Here is a 23096-nt window from a genome sequence, read left to right on the forward strand (position 1 = left end):
TTTTCTGGATCATGGTAATTCTCAATGAAATAATTATCAAGTCTTTCAAAACACTGACCTGTGAAAGCGGAGGTTCATGCAGATCTAGTTGCATTCGTTGAACTACCTCTAAGAAATCTTCTGCATGAAAGCAAATTACATCTTTGGTTATACGAGGTTGTTGAGGCCTATGCAAAGGGGAGAAAGTGTTGCCATCAAGGTTAATAAAGTCATACCTCAGGTTACAGATGCTTCAGGTTGCACGTTTTCGGGTTGCGCACCGCGCCAAACCCAGAAGTACCGGAACGGGTTGCTTCTAGGTTTCGGCGCTCATGCATGCGCAGAACCACTAAATCGCACTTTGCACATGTGCAGAAGTGCTGAATCGCGCTACGGGTTGTGAACGTGCCTCCCGCACAGATCATGTTCGCAACCCGAGCATCCACTTTATATTAAATCAGCCAGCTATTTGCTGCTCTTGTAAGCACAAAATAAAACACTGAAAATATACAAACAGTTGTTTTTCAGTTTGCAGAAGTCCAATGAAAAGTAACAACAGGAACTGAAACTTATTTTTTATAACTAGTACTAACACAGCCTTTGTCTTCTCATGCTAATATAACAGGTGTTCAGGTGTGTTACAACTATTACAACTTCCTTGTAGAAAGCATAACCTTTTACTGGGGCCTAAAATCAAAATGGATGCGGGTGGCGCTGTGGTCTAAACCACTGAGCTTAGGGCTTGCCGACTGGAAGGTCGGTGGTTCGAATCCCCACAACGGGGTGAACCACCATTGCTCGGTCCTAGCTCCTGCCACCCTAGCAGTTCAAAAGCATGTCAAAGTGCAAGTAGATAAACAGGTACCGCTCCAGCAGGAAGGTAAACGGCGTCTCCGTGTGCTGCTCTGGTTTCGCTAGAAGCGGCTTAGTCATGCTGGCCACATGACCCAGAAAAACTGTCTGCGGACAAACATCGGCTCCCTTGGCCAGTAAAGTGAGATGAGCGCCGCAACCTGAGTCCTTTGCGACTAGACCTAACAGTCAGGGGTACCTTTACCTTTTAGTTTCACATGAGCCACAGGATACTCTGGCAAGTATGCTAATTTACTTACTTCTTCCACACAGCTGCAATGTACAGCATCTGCAAAGTACTGTAAATTAGAGATTGCAGTGCTCAGGGTTCCTTGTCCCAGAAGCTACAGATTAAGTTATGACCTGCTTATATGTCACACTATCAGTCTCCAAAACATTATTATTTTTAAATCATAATTGTTTATCACATTCCACTATCCTCTGATATTTCACAGCTGTTAAAAAACACACACACACAAAGAGGAAAAAGCTGGATTTACTTTCAAATCCAGTTATCAGAAGGTAGGCAAATGCTCATTTTGCTTTCTTAACATTTCATCTGTGTTTTCAACTAAATTGCACAATTCAGCCAACTAAGATTTCAAAAACAGATTAGTCCAGAGCTCAAAATAGAAGAAAATCACACCTCAAATCAAAAATCATGTCCTTTTTCCATTCTGCATGGCAATTTCCATTCTGCATTAACACTTACTAATCACTTCCATCACTATCTTGCCATTTCCTATCCATTGTGCCAACGTTGATTTGATATGGAATATTTATCTGTTATAGAATGCATCAAGCTAAATGCACAAATAGCATTTATCTTTAGGATTTTTGACTCCCTATATTAGGATCAGCAACTTGCAGCAAAACAGGGCCAAATCTCTTCTGCATGCCAACTCAAGACCAAGAGTGATGACAGGACTATTTGTTGGGATCTATCTCAGCACTGTCCAATTCATGCAGGTATTTTTCAGATGTTTATCCTGAAAAAAACCTGGCAAATACATACCACTCTCCACAATGCACTGCCTTTAATACTCCCACAGCAGCTGTAGTCTGTCGTTCAAACCCTTGTCCTATGTGATCTGCATGGGCTCGTGTCCTGTCTTCAAAAAGCATTTCACGAGGTTCACTAATACGAGGTAGGTACTGCAGGTTTTTTATTTCATTGGTTGTTCTGTTAAAAGGATGGGGGTAAGAAAAATTATGAATAATTGTCCATTCCCCCCCCTCATATAAAAATGTTAGCAAGTTATTACACCAGTAAAAAAGGAATGCCCTCCAATAGACAAGGTGCTGGTTTAGAATTTTTGTGCAGTGATTGAAAACAAATGAACAAGCTAATACGCACCCGCATTTCTAGATCTTTTTGTACATTTCTTGTACACAGTGCAATGTTCATTTGATATTATAATTGCATTCTACACACAAATTAGAAAAGGAAAGACTGCTGTTCTATGGGACTGAGTTGCTCATGACCACCCTGATAGATTGTGCTTAACAAAAGCAGGACAAGGGGAGTGTAATCTTGTTCCCACGTCTAGTTCTCTAAGGCTTTTGATACCATTGACCATTGCACCCTCCTGGACTGGCTCTGTTGTTGTTTAGCCGTTCAGTCGTGTCCAACTCTTCGTGACCCCATGGACCAGAGCAAGCCAGGCACTCCTGTCTTCTTTGGGACTGGCTCTATGGGATGGGAATTGGGGGCACTGCACTTCCTATGTGGCCAAGTACAGACAGTAATAATAGAAGAGTGCTTTTCAGTCCCCTAGCAATTATGCTCTAGGCAATATGAAACTACTGGGAGCAGTCATAAGGAAATTAGGGCCAGGTGTCACGAGTAGGATAACACTCAGTTCTAGTTCTCAATAACGACTGAATCAGGAGATGCCATGCAGGACCTGGGCCGGTGCCTGGATGCAGTGGTCGACTGGATGAGGGATAACAAGCTAAGCCTGAATCTCAGCAAAGCAGGGGCACTGAGGATGAGTGCTTTCCATGGCTGAAAAATTGGCCCATTACCGTATTTTCCGCCCTATAGGGCGCACCGGCCCATCGGGCGCACTTATTTTTTGGGGGGGGGAATAAAGGGGGGGGGATATTTTTTCCCCGAGCCCCAAAGAGCAAAGAAGCCATGACAGCGAGCAGGATGGATCCCCCTGGCTGTCTTGGCTTTGTTTTTAGCCTCGGGGCTGGGGGTCCGGGAGCGAAGGCGAGGTTGCGCAACCTCGCCATCGCTCCCGGAGCTTGCTGTCCGCAAGCCTTGGGAGTCCGGTGGGAACTCCTGCCGGGCTCCGCAGGCTTGCGGATAGCTTCCTGAAGCCTGGAGAGCAAGAGGGGTCGGTGCACACCTCTCGCTCTCCAGGCTTCAGCGAAAGCCTGCATTCGCCCCATAGGACACACACACATTTCCCCTTCATTTTTGGAGAGGGAAAAGTGTGTCCTATAGGGCAAAAAATACAGTACATCATGTGTCTTGTAAAGACCTAACTTTTTGCCTGGTCTTTCCCTGACCCGTAAGTTCAGGGAATGTTTTTGACTGCCTGAATTCCTGGTTTTATAATTTTCTGTTTATGTTGTACCCTACGTTAAAACTATTAAGTGACTTAAAACTGTTTGATATAAAAATAAATAAAACATAACAATCATTGATGATGAATTAGCTGCCACCCCAGCTCTCTGTGATCATTTACTTTCTCCCTCTATGGAACAAAGTGCTCTTTTTTGATCTCACAAGGGCCTAAGTACATCACTTCAGAGATTAATACTGGCTGAATTGGAGCCAGCTCTGTCCAATTCAGTCCGTAATTCTAGTACCAGAGCCAAGTATTACAAGTACACAGTATTAGTGTCTATTAAGAAAATATAACATGTTTAGTCAAAAAGGCCAGAACTTAAAGAATTAACAAGCTATTTATGGCAAGACACAACATAACCAGAAACTGAAAAGACCTTTCCAGCACAACAACAGACAATTGGTACAAAACAGTTTGGGAAGCAGCCCTTCTTAAGAAATAAACTACAGTTGACACATGGACAGATCAAGAAAGATGGCTTTACCCCAATATAGTTTAATTTCATAACATATTCCAGAAAATGAATAATCCCCCCACCATCAGCATTTGGCTCAATCTGGTTTATCTAAATTTAAATGTAAACATAAATTATTATATTCACTTTGAAACCCCCCATTCATCAATATACAAGAACTCTATATTGTTTCATTGGTAACTTAAGAGGAAAAAATGACTATTACTCATACTTAATCTAAGCACAACCACAAGGGCTCCTGATTAGGCGATTAGCTATGTAATGTTGAATGTTATCTGTTAACTCTGTTCTATCCTGTATTTTTATCCTGTTTTTTATACCCTTTGTTTTTGTTTAACCAATCAATGAACCAAGAGCTTATATACTGACCACTAATAATAAATTGTATGTCATAGATATTACTGCAAACTTATTGTGCTATTTTTGTGATGTATGAATGATATGAAAAGACTTGGTCTATTTGTATAATTTATTATTCCTATGATCCTTGATTTTTTAAAACCCAATAAAAAGTTATTCAAAAAGAAGAAAAAACATGGGCTTAAACCAGCCTCCTCAAAAATAACTTACAACTTTGGAGACAAGGGACTCAGCTTTACAACCGCAGATAAAGTGTGTTTTAGGTGCAATATACAATGTGACACTAGATGGCAATGGCGAGCCTTATGGAAAATTCAATGTATTTTTTTTTTAAAAGCATTTTCAGAATGTTTTTTTATATGTGTGTAGATTCCACCAAGGTATTTTTTGCTTTGGCACACTCCAACTATTACAATCTTGTCAGAGGGTCTTTGAACTTGATGTCTTTTTGTACCAGATGAAGGTATCTTTATTTACTCAGGATTTTTAGAGCTTTGGGGATTCTGAGATTTTTTAGCTTCAATTTTTAAAATTCTTTTTAAATACCTTATTACTGTTTTAACGGCTGTAAGCTGCTCAGGAAGTTTTAAACTCTATAGTATGGAATCAAATAAAGCCAGATATTTCAGCATACCTTTTCCTTTTAAAAGGTGACTTTGGCATGTCTGCCACAGGGATCATTTGTTCTCCTGGACGTACCCACATAATAGGACCATCATCACTATCTTTACGACTCTCTAGTTTCAAACTGGAAAGTGTCCCCCATGGCAAAGTACACTAAGAAGAAACAGTTATTTAAAGGTTATTTAAAACACCACCAATTGAAACATTTTCATTAACTCACAACATGAAAACACTGCATATCTTATTCTACTGCAAAACAGGGGATTTCATCAATGTGTAGAGGACCACAATTTTTCTTCTGCATTTACTGTATTTTCAATTCAAAATAAAGTCTACCTGAAAGACAATATTATATCTATATATAAATTGCATTGTAGCACACTGTATTCTTCAATCTGAGTGCTTTCAGTGCTCCTTGAAAATTTCATCAGGACTGCAGGTTTCATAAGAAATTAATAGCCTCAGTTATGAAGAACTTGAACTGGCCTTCAAATATGAATGTAGAATACAAATTGAAAAATCAATACCTTTAATTGTTGCCTTATACCTAATCATTTGCCAGTTTTGGAAGTGACTTTCTGAAACAGTGATTCTTAACCTTTCTGGGATCATGGACCCTGAAAGCTATTGATTGCAGAAAAATGCACATAAACACAAAATGTTGCACACTATTTATTTTCTTGCACTGCATTATATTTAATTTTAATTTTGCATGCAAGAATCCCTGTATTAAAGACTTGCAGATTTTGGATCTAATCTCTTCACCATATTAGAAGTGTCATGTTGTTTATCATAATAAACAAAGTTTTAAGATTTAACAAAACTATGCAAAGTTACTTCCCCGATTCCCTTTCTTTCTTACTTTTAAGAAAGGTGAATCTTCCAGCATATCTAGGAACTCTGGAAAATAGTCCCCCACTTCCTCATCCACTGCTCCAACAAGGCTGATTTGTCTCATTGGGCCAGCTCTGTATGTACCATGGGAATATGTTCTTTTTACCTAAAAGAAAGTCATATACAGTAAACAAGGGTCAGTTTTATACACAGAATAAATTACAAAACAATTTACATTTACAGAAATATACAAAATATTTTCTAAAGCACAGAAGTACAAATTAAACATTTTTAATAGTACAGTAAGAGGAGATCTGAAGTTATGATCAGGCTAAAAGGTGGCGAATGCAATGCTAGTTTAGCATTTCAACATAAATAAAAGATCATACTCAACATGAAATGCAAAAAACCCCACAAATGGTAAAAAAATAATTAAACAATGCAAGTAAAACAAAAGGTAGCAGATAAGAAAAGGTGGCTACATTAAAAAACATTTTTTTGTTTATATGTATTTTAATAACTTAGTTTTAATAAAAAGGGTTAATTTATATTTTAGTATAAAACTGTTGCAACACAACTGAAAGAGATAATGAAAAATATCTGACTTTCCTTTGTCTCTTCAGGAACAAACATAATAGAAGCATAGGAAGAGAATATGCATTTCATGTTGCACAATTATTTACAATAAAAGCAAGAAAATTACTATTTATACTATAAAATACATTGCCTTGTTTGAATAACTAACTAATATGTTCTGCTGCGTAGAATATCAATAAATTTAATTGCAAGGCTGGAACAAGGGATTAAGAAAATGATGTTTACTGAACCAACATTAATATGCATAGCAGATTATTTACCAGCCATACATTCACTTCTCCTGTGCTGTCTAATGCAAACCCTAGGATCTTATACATTTGCCTTCCTATGCACTGATACAAAAATAACGGAGAAGGCAGCACTTTTCATTAAATGGTAATGTATTCTAAGCTTCTATGCAGCAGTGTCTGCTTTCTGTTTTTTTAAAATGAGTCCACATCTAATTTCTAGATGCCTAATTTTTATAGCTTTATGCCTATGACAATTTTAAATATGCGTTAATATATCTATCTCCCCCCCCCCTTTCATTACCTCATTTCCCACTCTCTTGGACATACAACCATCTGTTCTCCACTGACACAATTGCAGTGACTTCTTGACCAGCAATCAGCCTGTCTAAATGTCAGCAACGCAACAAAATGCTACTCTCAAATGTACTCTCAAACACGACTGTCAAGTAAACATGTTTCCTCCACAGAAACTCCAACAGCCAGTTTTTGTTTAATAATCCAGCTAACACTGTTAAGAGTTTAGACATAGATGATTTAGCTTGCAATTAAAAAAATTTAAGTTTCCTAGGACTTTCTGTCCACATACAATTAGTTACGGCAACATACTGTAGTCAAATTTAAATTAAACATGCAGTATTGAAAGATAAGCACTCAGGCTCTTGTTTTGTAACAAGATGTTTTAATATTTTGTCAAAGGACTGGATAGCATAAAAATGAAGACATATATAACAAACTAGGTTTCTTTCTCTGTGGAAGGCCTGCAAACGCCATCTTGCAGTGTTAGAAACTCAGATATATAAGCTAATTGCCAAATGGCACCTTAAACCTAGGTTGTGGTTGCCAGAACAGACTGTCTAAGCACCTTTCCGCCCTGCCCGCCCCATGGAACTTATACTTATTATATTTATTATTATTTTCATTCCATTTCTATACCGCTTTATTTAAAAAAAAAATCAAGGTGGTTTACAACACATTAAAATATCAAATAAAACAATCTAAAATAAAACAAATTCAAGCTTTAAGGGACTGAGTTCAGATCCTTCTTTAAATTACATTTTGCTTTCCCCATATTTATTTGCCTACTTAATTTATATAGCTGCACCATAGCAGAAGTACTCTGGGAAGTCAGTGTGGTGTAGTGGTTAAGAGTGTCAGATCAGTGTGAGATCAGGGTTCAAATACCCACTCAAGTCAGGAAGCTCTCTCGGTGACCTTGGGCCAGTCACACCCTACCTCACAGGGTTGTTGTAGAGATTAACTGAGGAGGCTGTGAAACATGTACTCCTTGGGGAAAAGGTTGGGATATAAACACAATAAATAAGCTCTTCTGCTTACCTGCTTAAGAAAGATAGAAAGGCCAGCCAGGTGGAGATGTCAGTCCAGAAATCTCCGCATGGTCGCAACTGGGCCTGTGTCAGTCATCTTGGTAGTCAAGATAACCTCAAAATTAATTGATAGTTGCTGTGGGAATGAGCTCATACATGCTTTGATATGTGCCACTTGGCTTGCTTTGTTACTATGCTTATCAGTGAGGCCTGAGATGCTGGGCTCTGGGCTCAGAGAAGGAAGTGATATGTAAGCCTTGGACAGTTGCCACCTATTCCTTCAGGGGTCACGTGGGTTGAGGAGAGGTTAATAATAATAATAATAATAATTTATTATTTGTACCCCGCCCATCTGGCTGGGTTTCCCCAGCCACTCTGGGCGGCTTCCAACAAAGATGAAAAATACACTAAAATGTCACATATTAAAAACTTCCCTGAACAGGGCTGCCTTCAGATGTCTTCTGAATGTCAGGTAGTTGTTTATCGCTTTGACATCTGATGGGAGGGCGTTCCACAGGGAGGGCGCCACTACCGAGAAGACCCTCTGCCTGGTTCCCTGTAACTTGGCCTCTCGCAGTGAGGGAACCACCAGAAGGCCCTCGGAGCTGGACCTCAGTGTCCGGGCAGAACGATGGGGCCAAGCTGACATATGCAGCAGCTTTTTGTTAAAAATAAGGCTTAACATTTGCGGACAAATCTTGATGACTGCTTGCTTGCTGCTGCAAGTGTTTGCCCCGCATCATTAAGGGCAGAAGGGCTCTGCATGCTGTTTTCATGTTACTTTTTAAAAGCGATAGAACTTGCTGTTCTGGGATTCCTGACATCCAACCACTTGCATCCAACCACTAGGCTCTCCCTTGAGCCCATGGTTCAGATCAATTTCTCACCCCAGCAAATGATGTTTTGTGTGCATCCACAGTGACATCAAATAAACACTTTAAAAGTATGCTACATGAGAACAAAAAAACCCTTCAATACAGATATGACAGAAGCTGAGACAAAGGTTATAAATGGAATGAATGAATACACCTAAGGCACCATGCGCCTCATCGCCATTCATGTATGGAGAGTTAAGTCAGCAGCACATCTGACCGGGCAATCACAACTTGACTGGTGTGCATGGCAAATGTGTCTATAGATAATGGAGCATGTATGCACTGCTAACACGCAGGAACTTCATTTGTGGCTTCTATCATATCTGTTTCGGTTGCACTATATGAAAAACATGCACTGATTTTTCATTAATTGTATCAACTGTAAGCCCTCATTTTGGCTTTTGAGAGATCAACTGGGCTTCAGAAATGAGGATTCTTAAGAAGCAGGTTAAATTTTGTGAATGTGTATTAAAAGTTACTGTGCTTCGACAAGAGTCAAGAAATTAACGCAATCTAACTGTACAAAGCATATAATGAACATAAAAATAAAATTTGATGGCTGCCTTTCTAATTAAGTAACCATAAGACTTAAAAATGCAAACTATTCTGATTTAAAGAACGTCATCCTGCAGTTTATAGTTGTAATTGCCCCCTTTGACTTAAAATACAATAAAGGTTCTGTACAGATGGGGGTTTGGAGGTTGTTGTTGTTTGGTACTGTTAAAATTAGCTTCAACCTGCTGAAAGGTAACAGAATATTATTTTCATGTCTTCTTCATATTACATATCAGAGCCCTAGAATTGCAGAGCGAGTTCTATGTGTTCTTACTAGACAACTAGAGAATACTATTTTCTGTTCTGCTGGTAAAATGAACTTCTCTTAACCCCTGCCACTAAATGTTAATTCAAACAGAAAGTGCTTGCACTGCTTCCAAAATGTGTTCAGGTTAAAGCAGACTCTAGTGACTGTTGACCATATATCTTAGGAGTTGATGTTAGAGAATCTCCAAATAAAGCCATAGTTACTATACCGTAGTGTATTACTACCTTTGGATCATAGCAACCTCAGTGTATATCTAGATTTTACTTCTATTACAAAAAGCTCATCTTACCACTCTGATTAAATAAATTAGCAAATTGTTTTTATATCAGTGTAATTTATATTGGGCTATATTGGGAGTTCAATTTAGTAAACTCAGGTTAGGGATTGCAATATTTTAAAAATAAAAAACAAGAGAAAAAGCATATACTTTATAGAAGTAGTGTATTAATAAAAGAAGGAAGGAATGTTAATTTATTTTGTAATTAATGAAAAATAGAACCAAATGGGATCCATTTCATTCAACATACTTGTTATAAAGTAAACATCACTAAGCAGTGAAATGAATTCAGATTCATTATCCAATTAATTTCATTTGGGAGCGGGGCTTATCTTTCTCTGGAGGAAGCAGCAGGCCCGATTTTAGTGATGACTTAGCACCTACCATTTTATTTTTCCAAAATTCCTTGGATATTGGGAGCGGAGTTAACAGTAGGGGTTGTCATGTTTTCCCCAGAATGCCCTGGAATGATTCAATATCTGGGGCACGTTGGAAGGAAATGGCTGATACCAGAGCACCTGCCAAATCAGCTCTGCTGCCATGTGATTTTAGTGCAAGAAAGTATTCTGAATAATGAAGGGGGGGATTCACACCCTAAGATGTTCATGTAAGAAGTACAACTCTGCTTATGAGATCATTGTATGTCTCAACATCCTATTATGACAGCATTGCCCGGCTTACTTACTCAGTACACGTCTTCATAGTACTTTGCTGTGTCCATGGAATAAGCCCTTCCAGAACACAAGCAGTTAGGGAAATTTAACTCATGTGGTGTGCAGCAGACAACTCTGCCCAATGGGACTATGGCCCTATTCTACCAAAGAACAGCCTGATGTCAGTCTGGTGCATTCTGCTCCAGCTAATATAACAATCAAAATACCAACGAGCTAAGTGCTGGTAATGTTCGTATTGTTTAGTCGGCGCAGTGGATTGCCTTTGTAAGGTGCTCAGGGAGCAAGAGACAAGTTAAAGACTTTACCGAAAAAGGCTTTCTTTACTGAAAGAGTGCTAACGCAGCAATTAACTGGATTTGCTAAAAAGGAAGATAGAGGCAGGAGAATGTTTGGGGGGGGTGAGCTGGTGGAATGGGTAAAAAATACAGCTTGCACATAAAGGGGTGGAAAAGAATGGGTATAACTGCAGACTGAGAAAAAGGCAGGGAAATAGGAGGAACAGGTGGGTTACTACCTTGCCTTCCACTTAGGCTCTGAACATTAGAGAAGAGGTGGTGATCCCAGGAAGCAGAGGGACAGCAGTCAAGAGCTCAGAAAAAAGAAGACTCATGAGAATAAGAGTCTGGAGGAGAGAATGAGCACAACTCGGCAATGGGGACAGAGCATGGGCATGTGCTCTCTGGTTGGATTGGCTAGTTATACACTTGAGCACTGAAGACATTGCAAAAGAAAGGGGCATGATTCTGGATAATGCTTCCCAGATACAAGAAACAGTCAGTTGTCCTAAGTTTGATAAGCGGGGGGTGGGGGGGTGGCTGTGGGTGATTAGCTTTTCTACAATGAGAGTAGCATTTGGTGTATATGGTCTTTCCTCATTAGGGTTAAATGGACAATAAATTAGGTTTATAGTAAGGCTTAAATCACATTATGTAGCAAACCAAGTTAGGTGGTGTACCTCAGGATGCTATCGGAAGAAAGGCTGGAGCCACTCCCCTGTCCATTTCAAAAGAGAAGGCTTCCTCTCATGTGCCCAGTGAGTATGACCAGTGGTGAGAAATAATTGAGTTGTATTCCAAAAAACCTGAAGAGCACCACTTTGGGGAAGGAGGCAACAAAGAGCAGGTACACTTGCAACACAATTTGTTCTTTGTGACAAGGTTACTAGAAAAGCACTCAAATAGGAGGGGAACCTGTTCCCTTGGCAACTACAGTTACATAAGATTAACAAAATGTAAACATGATCCCTGACTTACAGTTACTTTCCTTAATATAGCAGTGTCATTAACCCTTCACACTCATGTGAATAATAGTAATCTATTTCTTCCAGGAGAGTAGCTTGCTATACCTAGTCGATTTGATCTTGGATTTATGCAAGCTCACCATAGTTGGCCTTTTTCATATGAAACAGTAAATTAGATCAAACCTATCCATTCTGAAGGAAATCAGCCCTGAGTGCTCACTGGAAGGACAGATCCTGAAGCTGAGGTTCCAATACTTTGGCCACCTCATGAGAAGAGAAAGACTCCCTGGAAAAGACCCTGATGTTGGGAAAGATGGAGGGCACAAGGAGAAGGGGACGACAGAGGACGAGATAGTTGGATAGTGTTCTTGAAGCTACCAGCATGAGTTTGACCAAACTGCAGGAGGCAGTGGAAGACAGGAGTGCCTGGCGTGCTCTGGTCCAGGGGGTCACAAAGAGTCGGACACGACTAAACGACTAAACAACAACAACAAAAACTAGGATTGAGAATTACTAATTGCAGCATACAAAAGAGGAGTGAGTGTGCAAACTTAAGGCTCCAGTGCTAAACTATGCTTTTCTGTTGTATCTCAGCATCCTATAAATATTACAAAATTGTGTAAACAGCTACCCTAGGCAAGAGAAAAAAATTGTCATCTTACTCTAGTTTATCACAAGCTGAAACACATAGGTATGGCTTTTCTGGTAAAAGAGGGAAGAAGTGAACACCAAGCATAGGAGTGTAAAACCATGGAATAGATGTAAACTTTTTAATTAAGCAGACTATCCAAGTTGCTGTTGTTTTAGGCCTATCAGCATGCTTCCAAAATGGAAATTTATCTGCATCCAATTATAGTACAGTTCAAAAGGGAAAACTGCAAAGAGAACTCAAAAAACAAGAAAACACAGCTATACATAGTGAAGTACATGAAGCATTTGAATCATAGAAGAATGCTGCCCATTTTCTGGTACCAAGAAATTCAAATCAAACAATAAAATATGTGTCTGTCAAGTTTCTACCATGCAAAAAGGTTTTAGAAAAAGAAAACTTAAGGATTTTTGTGTGTGCAAACAGAAAGGGTTGGATCCCCAGATTCCTCACATGTTCTGTGACATTTCACTAGTGCCAAAGAAAATCTGCTTTGAAGAGTTGGGGGACTCTGGAGGAGCACCAGAGGTGGTGCAGGGCACTGTAAAGGAAGGGTAAATTGACAAAAGCCAGAGGTCAATTCTGTGTCCAGGGCAGCTGTTTACCAGCTCCACCTGGTACGCAGGCTAAGACCCCACCTGCCCGCAGACTATCTTGCCAGAGTGGTGCATGCTCTGGTTATCTCTCGCTTAGACTACTGCAAAGCGCTCTATGTGGGGCTACCTTTGAAGGTGACCTGGAAACTACAACTAATCCAGAATGCGGCAGCTAGACTGGTGACTGGAAGCGGCCACCAAGACCACATAACACCGGTCTTGAAAGACCTACATTGGCTCCCAGTACGTTTCCGAGCACAATTCAAAGTGCTGGTGTTGACCTTTAAAGCCCTAGACGGCCTCGGCCCAGTATACCTGAAAGAGCATCTCCACCCCCATTGTTCTACTCGGACACTGAGGTCCAGTGCTGAGGGCCTTCTGGCGGTTCCCTCGCTGCGAGAAGCCAAGTTACAGGGAACCAGGCAGAGGGCCTTCTCGGTAGTGGCACCCGTCCTGTGGAATGCCCTCCCACCAGATGTCAAAGAGAAGAAGAACTACCAGACTTTTAGAAGACATCTGAAGGCAGCCCTCTTTAGGGAAGCTTTTAATGTTTGTTGGATTGCTGTATTTTAATATTTTGTTGGAAGCCGCCCAGAGTGGCTGGGGAAGCGCAGCCAGATGGGCAGGGTATAAATAAATAATTATAATTATACTTATTATACTTATTATTATTATTATTATTCCTCTAGCAAGAAATTTTTGGTCCTTTCTATGAAGAGAAAGAGCCCTTCCACATTCACAGGATGGCCAGCCTGGATCTAACCGAATCAATCATGTATGAACAACTTGCTAACTGCTCAAGCACACATAATTTGGATGTTTCCCATTCTTCAATGCAGATTTTAAGTAGCAGAACATATACTTTTGTTTCCATGAGTAAAATTCCTGTTTCTATAGTGAAGAACACAGTAGAGCTACACCTGGAAGCCCTATGATTCATGTCACTGATTTATTCTAAAGTGCTTCCAGTGGCACCAAAACTATGCTCTCAGAACTTGGGTACAATGACATTTTGTGGCCAAATCTTACTCTTAAAAGTATCATAATATAAGGGAAGACAAGCCCTATCCTTTTGCTTTTAATGTTGCTGAATGCAGGCATTTTGTCCAGCTATCTAAAGAGAACAGAATAGCCAGACATGGCTATGACTTAACTGTTCTATTTTTAATCATTATATGAGTCATGAATCTACTGTTTACCTTCAACCAGGAATAAACTGACTTGCTTTTTAAATGACTGAACAGTGGTTCGCTCTTATAATATTTACCCAATAAGAATCTCCTTGATCCTTTCACCAACTATGAAGGAAAATATAATATCCATAAAGTAATAGGAATGAAGATGTCACAAATTGCAACATTTTTTTACCTTCATTTTGAGAGTCTATGCTGTTCAGTTTTGCATTTCTGCCAAATAGCGCTCAAGGGAGCTTAATAAATTCCTGAACACATAGAACCATTGCAAAGCCCAAAATAAAATCAATAAAAGCTACAATTAAAACAATACAGCAGCCTGTAAATCAACAGATCAAGGACAACCGACAAACACAGTGAAGCAATTTAAAGACTATAATGAATTATGATTAAACCAAATCAACCGTAACATTTACGTAAGAATTGAGAAGAGGCTAGTATACATTCATACCCTTCTAAGGAATAATGTTTTTAGTTGATAACATTTCTATCAGATCCAGGCCAAACCTGAAGGTGGTATGTATATACACTCTAGGAACATGGTTTGGTCCCAAATTTGATTCAAGAGCAACTGTGAGACTGACAAACAACATATAAAGGACATCCTTATCAATAAGGGAATACTTACTTCATAATACATTTAAAAGAATTCAGCTATGGCCTATTCTGCCTATCAGGAAAGGTATAATTACAAATAGTCTGTTCAAGACAGATTAACAGATCATTTGCATATGACAATATCATAAAACTGATGTGTCAGTTTTGATCTGTGTTCTGTTTTATTATGTGTTTTATTATATTACACCGTTACTGGCTGCAACATTAATCCATCGTTTGATTTACAATATTTTCAAGAGAAACTGTACTTAAGCAATTCAAAGAGAATGCAATCTTCAGCCAAAAACTTCCCTGAATATACAACACAAACAAGTCCTCTCTTTTCAGTGACCCCATTTGCCCATCATTTTAAGCTATGGTCAGAAAAATCCATGGCATACTGTGAATGGGTGGTGTACTAGGGCATGCAAGCTGTAGAGCTGGGAGGAAACAAGCCACAACACTGATTTAGTATTATCCTAAACCTAGTACTTCTAGCTCATTTCTCCCAAACAAACCACTAGCAATAACCCAATACCCAAAGACGGAAGAAACACAATCCATGAGCATTGGTTCTCATGTAAAAGTAAGCCAGCACTGTGGTTGCTTTCTTCCTGGCTCAGCAAAGGAAGAAACAGGCCAGGAGCATTTTAGCAACGCATAGTAGCACACTGCTTGTTCACAGCAGGGGTGGAGGGTGGGGGGAATGGTGGAGGTCGTCCGCCCTGGGTGTCCCCACTGGGGGGGTGACAAAGTGCTGGGTGGCACTCACCGCACGGCCTGCAACGTGCCCGAGCCACGCATCTCTCCTAGGAGTGATGTGGTGGCTTGGGCGCCCGCAGGATCCATCCTGCCCCAAAAGATCCGCCCGCTGTCTCCTCCTCGGCTGAGTGGGTGGAGGCAGGGCTAACTCCTCGGAGGCCCAGCTCACCCTGCCCCATGTCCGATCAGCTTGCTCTGCTGCTGGCCACAGGGCTTTCCCCTTCCCTCTCCATCGGTGTGGGGAGCGTGTGCCTGTGCCGCTACCCCCTGAACCCACCCAGGCTCAGGCATCAGCCTTAAAGCCACCGCCGGGAGACAGAGGCAGGTGAGAGGGAAAAGCGAGCTCTCCCACCAGCACATGGGAGCTGCGCGGAGCTGACAAGCACTCTGTATCTCTTAAGCACCTACACTCAGGTATTCATGGGGTTTTTTTCTTGAGTAATGGGCTGTGTTTTTGAAGCTGCAAACAAATTAACAGGGTGACTCTTTCGTCCCTGTGTGTGTGTGTCCCTTCTCACCTTTCCACACCTCCCTGCTTAACTGTTTCCTGCCTTGCTTTAAATCCTTTCTTATGTGGAAAGACACCTTTGGGAAGTGATTTTGCCCTTTTGGCTCCTTTCCCCTAGAATTATAGTATTGTAGAGTTGGAAGGGACCCTGTTGAGGATCATCTAGTCCAACCCTCTGCAATGCAGGAGTATGCAGCTGTCCCGTCATTTTTACATTTGCTCAGCCCTCATTTTCCCTCCTTCTTCTATGTAAATTTACATATCTCTCCCCCCCCCAGTTGCCTCAGATGCTAGTCCTACTCAGAGTAGACTCACTGTAATGGGTTAAAAATCCAAACATTAATTTCAAAAGGTCTGCCCTAAGTAGGATTTAGTTGGATGTAGCCTGTTATTATGATCAAAGCGTCTTACCCAAAACTATCTGCACAAACCAGTTTATCTGAGTGCATTATTCTCAGGGTGGGGGGGGGCTCATTTATTTATAACTGCTTAATTGCCTTGCCAGGCCTTTCCACACCTGTGGCGAGCCCCACTGGGCTTTCCCACACCTGCAGCGAGCTGTGAAAAGGCCCAACGGGGCTTGCTGCAGGCACGCGGGGGGCACCTATGACACCACCTAAATCCACTATACTTGAGCACTGTACTTATGGCTATTCACAGAAGCAGCGTGCAGGTATGAGAGATTACATCCTCCCTTATTGCTCCTGCTTTGCACTATTCTTGGGTGCTTTTTGCTAGGCAGGAACATGCTCTGTCTGTGGTTGAAGCAAGAGAAACAAAGAGACTCCTGCATGAGGAACAGCAAAAGGGCCCCAAACACGGTGGCCTTAGCTATGACACTGACTAAGTATCTTATTTTTTCCTTCTTTTAATAATTTCGGGGGGGGGGGGTTGACAAGAAATTTTCCGCACCGGGCACCACCTGAACTTGCTACACCACTGGTTCACATTAAACCAATGCATGCTAACCAGGTCTTTGTCTTCTCACAGCTGATGACTAACAGCTGAAGGAGTTGAGAAGCATTTCATTTTATGAAGTTCACAAAGCTCAATGCTGAAAAATAAGAGTCGGAAGCTATGGAGTTGTTCTGACACCAATTCATATTAATGCTGGGGTATTATGGCATTTTCAGGGGTGGAGCAGGATATAAATAATGCAAAACAAATTGACTTGCTTTCAATATGCATTAGATTGAACTGCCAGCACCTCTGGATCCAAAGGGACCAATTCCTAAGGAATCTTTCATAGGACTGCAGCCATAGCACATACAACTGAAAATGCATCATTTTACCAAGTACAGGTCATACTACTCAATTGCATGCTAAGGAAAAGTTCAGAAAATATTCCTAAGATCTTATAGAAAAATCAGTTTTTAAAAAATAAAAATGGATGTCCAATAAGTTTTAGAAGGTGCAGGAGTAAGAGCTACCCACACCCAGAAGTATATCTGCTGTGTTTCTCCATTAGTCATGTTTCTTCTGAGATTGGGTCATTCTGCTCTCATTAAATTATTCCATCACACTCAATGCCACTGAAACAGAAGAACTATCCCTTACCCCACCCACAGGCTGACTGGAAGGAACTACACCACAATCAACAAATCATGCAGCGATGCCGCAGGCAAGCTTTTCTGTGAGTAGGTACCTCATACTCACACAAGTCTTTAATTATTCAATTTATCAAACATATTAGCCTGTCCAACTACAGAATTTGGGAATTATTATTGTACAAACATACATAATGGAGAATACCTTCTGTTCCTGCATTGCATACCGGGGGGGGGGGGGGGGGGGCATCTGACTGTATTTTCCTTAGTCAACTCAATCTTCTCCTGCTAACATATTTCATTTATACAAAAGAAATAAATCACAGTATGAAATAATTTTTAGAAAGTGAAAAAACCTCTTACCTGAGCATGAAAATTTGACATAGTCGTTGTCTCTATATCTTTCTTTCCCAAAATCTCCATTTTCACTGGCGAATTGGGAAAATTAAATGAAAAGTAGTCTAAAAAGTCAGGTAAGTAAGTAGCTGCCCCATGAACAATTCCCATTACATAGTAAGCTGCACAGTTTTCATTTTCACTAAAAACCAGACCCACAAATTCTTCTGCAAATCTCTCCATCTCCACAGGAGACAAGTGGGAGAGTTCATTACTGTAGGCATGGATAACTGAAGCACCTCCATTAGGCTGGTGCTCAATATGAATGAATTGTTTGAACTCCAACATGTCCAACCTTTTGAGTTTATTCTGAACCCGTGGCTCCTTTAACGAGACAAATGGAAACTCACTGTTCTCTGATATCTTGTACTCAGAGTCCTTCTTGGGATCCATATTTTTTCCATTGAAATCCTTAAGATGATTTTTGATTATGCCTTTGGCATCTTGATCCTCAGTGTCACAAAATAATCCCGAGCAGATGGTCTGAATAGATTTACTGTACATTTTTGGACGCTTCCTTTTTTCACACTCTTTATGCTTCTTTTTCTTTTTCTTCTTTACTTTTTTAATCTGTAGATCTTCTGCATTGCTTTTTGGTTTCTCCTTTATACCTATTAAAAAAAGAAATATTTTCATTTTTTTATGTTTAAAGAGACATGCCAAGAAGATGAAAAACTGATTTACATGCATAGTGAAGTGATATGCCAAGTGAGGTTAAATAACTCAAAAAATATTTACTTATTATCCCATATTTTCTTCAAGGAGCTCAAGGTGGTGTGCGTCATTTTTGGCACCAGAAGGTTGGGGCAAGCTGGCAAGCAGAGTCCCTCAGAATGCAACTCTCATGTAAATGGGGAGTTCCCTATAGTACAATTTTCTAGGAAAGCAGGCAGCTGCTTTAGAATAGACATTTGCGTGTGCTTACCTTTCTGAAATAATTTCATCTCTCCATTCTCTTTCTTAATTTCAGACATTAACCTGTGTTTCTTCTTTTCTTTCTGCTTTTCCTTATCCCTTTCTGCAATTTTGTCTCTCATGGTTTGATCTAAAAAGGAAACAATTCATATTTAACCAGAACTTTACAAAGAAAAATTACCCCAATTATATTTGGTATAATAAGTAAATATTCTACAAAGTTCTAAGGCTAAATGAACTCTCAGATATTGAGAAGAGACACTTTATACATAACTGTTGTGGGGCTTACTTAAAAAATTGAAACCAGCAAGTATATTCTACATCTACCATATGACCAAAACTCCTGAATTGAATCTGAGCCACAGTTCTACCAGCCTAAGAGATTAGATTTCCAAAAACGAAGAGAAGCCCAAGCCCCCGGAAAACAACTTAACATTTTAGGACGTATGAGGTGATATAACTAGGATAAAGAAAACAATGAAACAGGAAGATTTCAGTTCTGCTAAATCAGGTGTGTTCCCAAGCATAAGTTATTATTGTTATTTTGTACATTATATCCCAGCCTTTCTCCCAAAACTACTAGTGTAAATGAATAAAAACATCTTCAAATCAGTGTTTGAAATTAGTCAGGCAGAAGCCGCATTTTGCAACTATCGGCCACTTGCGACCAAGTGAATGCCTGGGTGCCAGGATGGCGCTTGACATCTCCACCATCACTGGATCTTGACTGTTTTCACACACTAATACCACATTCTGTAGAATTCTCTCTGTTATATTTTATCTGCACAATTGCAATGAATTTCAGGAACCAAAATGCTTTTTCTTATCAGCCTGAGCAGAAGCAGTGAACAATGTCATAGTCAATTGTTGTAGTTTATCTTCACCTACCCCACCCCACTGCTCTGCTCACAGTTATGAAGAATACTCTTATGCTACGAACGGTTCATGTCACCATTAAGAAAAAGAGGCAGAAATGGATACGAGAACTGTCCCTGGATCAAGTGACTTTTCTTCTTTAAGTTCTGAAAGTTCTTAACTGAGCTCAAGGTTGTCATCTGAACTAGCCAGAAGATTAACTGTTGAACAGTCAGTCCCTCATTAGAGGCATCTTGCCCAGAAATGGCAACCAGACATTCTGTTTTGGTGACTACAACCTTGGTTTAAGGAGCCATTTGATGCCTAACATGTATCTTGAGTTTCTAACACAGCTTCAAAACTATTCCAATACAAATGCTTTAATGATGATTTGTGTGCTTGCTTTTCTCTACCCAGTTACAGACATGGCCAAAATTGTGGAAACCTTTTGGAAGATATGTATTGCTGAGGTTTGATGGCTTATAACAAGTCATTTTTATAATAATGCCATAAAATTATGTATCATATAATGCAACAAACTGTTTAATTATCTTTATTCTATCAAAAGTTATACACAAATAAAAGACGTTATACACAGAAAAAATAATAAAGGGTATTTTGTAACTTCTCGTCATTTCAGTTACTACTTAGTTTAGAAACCTTTTGCCACAATTACAGCCCTACAACACCATCCAATGGAGTTAACCAATGATTGTAGTTTGTCAGGTTTTATAATGTGGAAACAAAGATTATATGATTGGTTCTATCAATTGTGTTTTATTCTTTGGTTGCTTCTGACTAGTTTCTTTAATCGACTAGATTTTCCACTAGAGTCAGCTCAGGGCTACTGTATCACTTTCTAGACATGGGATGTGGTGACGCTGTGGTCTAAACCACTGAGCCTCTTGGGCTTGCTGATTGGAAGGTCAGCAATTCAAATATGTGTGGCAGGGTGAGCTCCCGTTGCTCTGTCCCAGCTTCTGCCAACCTAGCAGTTTGAAAGGACACCAGTGCAAATAGATAAATAGGTACCGCTGTGGCAGGAAGGTAAATGGTGTTTCAGTGCACTCTGGCTTCCATTTTGGTGTTCCATTGTGCCAGAAGCGGTTTAGTCATGCTGGCCACATCACCTGGAAAGCTGTCTGTGGAAAAACACTGGCTCCCTCAGCCTGAAGCGAGATACACGCTGCACCCCATAATCGCCTTTGACTGGACAACAATCCAGGGGTCATTTACCTTTACCTTTTACCTATTGCTTTCTAGGTAACCAGTTAACTCTTTTCACTCTGTTTGTCACGGATCAGGTTTGAGTTAAAGAAATCCAGTTCTTGTTACATAGGGCAGCTGTGCTTTCTTCTTCTGGTTATTTGGCTATAACTTTAGTTTTATTGGCAACCTGATCTTGCAATATGAATGGTGGGTACAATCTCTCCATAATGGAATTAACAAGGATCTAAGATACACGTCAATACTGGAAGCAAGGAGATATGAGAAAGAAAGGAGTGTTCTTTTGTGATTGTAGACATACGGAGTCAATAACTGCACACTATAAAACTGTTCCTATCCTTTTTTTCTGTAGAAATAGGCCAGCAATTCACTTCAAGCTCAAAAAGGGAGGGTAAAGGGGCAGGGAAAAAACTAAGGGCTTGAGTCATGCATATAAAACCCCTAACTTGCTAGGGGAATAGGGACAGACCACCAATGAAAAGGGAACTTTAATATTGCATAGAAGAAGAAGAAGAAACACTCCAGTACAGGTGAAGGGAAGGGTTAAAAAGAGAGCCTTGCTTTACTGGTGGAAGGTGGTTTGGCCACTGCCTACAGCAGCCAAAAGGTGAAAGTGAATGAGGTAAAAACAAAGAAAAATAAAATAGAATTCCCTCCACTGGAATAAATTAAAATCACATTAATTAGAACAAATGTTTTAAAAGGAACACAGTTCCCTTATCTGAATGTGCTGTCAGGGCCTCCCAGTCCTTTGGTGGCACCTGGCCCTTTCAGTATGCCCCACTCTGCACCAGCAGGCACCCACTGGGCAATAACTCCTGAGAAGAACACATTCGGACATTGCCTGGAGACAGGGCGGATATAAAAATCTTCAGAAAGAGAGAAGAATGTGGGTGAAATCCAGTGGAACTACAGGCAACAGGTTAGATAATCAGGCTGCCCAAATAAGGCATCTCTTCAGGGATTGGCTTAAAGTGACCCTTGCTTCTTGTGAGAGGTCTTTTTCAGGCAGTTCTCCTAAGTCCCATCAGGTGTGATCGGAGAGCAGCCTTAGAAATTAGCCAGGCACCAGGTGCATTTTGCTACTGGCATGTGCCCAACTGTGACTATGTGGAGATTTCTGGGTGCCAAATTGGCAACCACAGTTAAAAAACCTTTGCCTTAGTCCATAGATAATACCATTTCCATTGTGCTTGTTTCTCCCTCTGCCATACTGGAAACAAGTTAATTGTCGTAAGAGCAAGCTACAGTCAAGCAATGTAGCTGAGATCATTGAATCACAGAATTGCAATGCTGGAAGGAACCCCGAGAGTCATCTAGTCCAGAATAGACATTCTGTTGTGGTGACTGCAACACAGGTTTAAAGCACCATTTAGCCCCTCACTTGTATATCTGAGTTTCTAACACTGAGAGGCGATACCAACAACCTATGCTTATCTATGCTCCCTGGGGAAATAGTAATGAAATAGAAAAGACTCCATTCTCTTTGGGAAGGAGCCTCCCATGGAACTGTGAGGCAGCTCTGGGAAGAACTGATGACCTCAGAGCTTGGAACTTACTAACAAGGAGACTGATCAGGAAAAATAAGACTCGGTAACAAAATGTTTTGTAAATGACTTTGTATACAGTGGTGCCTCGCAAGACGAAAAGAATTCGTTCCGCGAGTCTCTTCGTCTAGCGGTTTTTTCGTCTTGCGAAGCAACCCTATTAGCAGATTAGCGCTATTAGCGGTTTAGCGGCTATTAGCGGCTATTAAAGGCTTAAGGGATTAGCGCAGGGGTGTCAAACTCAAATTCACCGGGGGCCGCATCAGCAGTTTGGTCACCCTCAAAGGGCTGGTTCGAGTTCGAGTGTCTTCAAAGCCCATGACACCTTTAACAGCTGGATTAAGTAATGCAAAGCTTCTGGCTCATGGAACACTACACCTTGATTTCATTTGAATACATATATGAACATAAAAATTGTTTCCTGCTTGGCTTGGTGTTTAAGTTACACAAGATGTGCAGGTTTTAATTTTTCTCATTCCCCAATTTTTAATCGAGCATTTGTTTGGATTTCCCCCCCTTTGCTACCTACCCTAAACCTTTGAGGAGGGTGGGAACTG

General features: G+C 40.4%; 1 protein-coding gene across 1 annotated transcript in view; it reads right to left on the reverse strand.

Moving 5' to 3' along the window:
* The window catches only part of RSBN1L (round spermatid basic protein 1 like), a gene marked incomplete at its 5' end in the record, with an annotated part of 39638 nt that overhangs the window by 3730 nt on the left and 12812 nt on the right, over positions 1-23096 (reverse strand). The window contains 6 exons of the mRNA XM_083399572.1: positions 59-167; positions 1847-2014; positions 4883-5025; positions 5735-5872; positions 17963-18606; positions 18921-19040. Of these exons, the coding sequence (XP_083255698.1) occupies positions 59-167; positions 1847-2014; positions 4883-5025; positions 5735-5872; positions 17963-18606; positions 18921-19040 (1322 nt within the window). The remainder of the gene's footprint in view (positions 1-58; positions 168-1846; positions 2015-4882; positions 5026-5734; positions 5873-17962; positions 18607-18920; positions 19041-23096) is intronic.

The sequence above is a fragment of the Podarcis tiliguerta genome (genome assembly GCF_965153285.1).
Source record: "Podarcis tiliguerta genome assembly, chromosome: 10".
Classification (NCBI taxonomy): domain Eukaryota; kingdom Metazoa; phylum Chordata; class Lepidosauria; order Squamata; family Lacertidae; genus Podarcis; species Podarcis tiliguerta.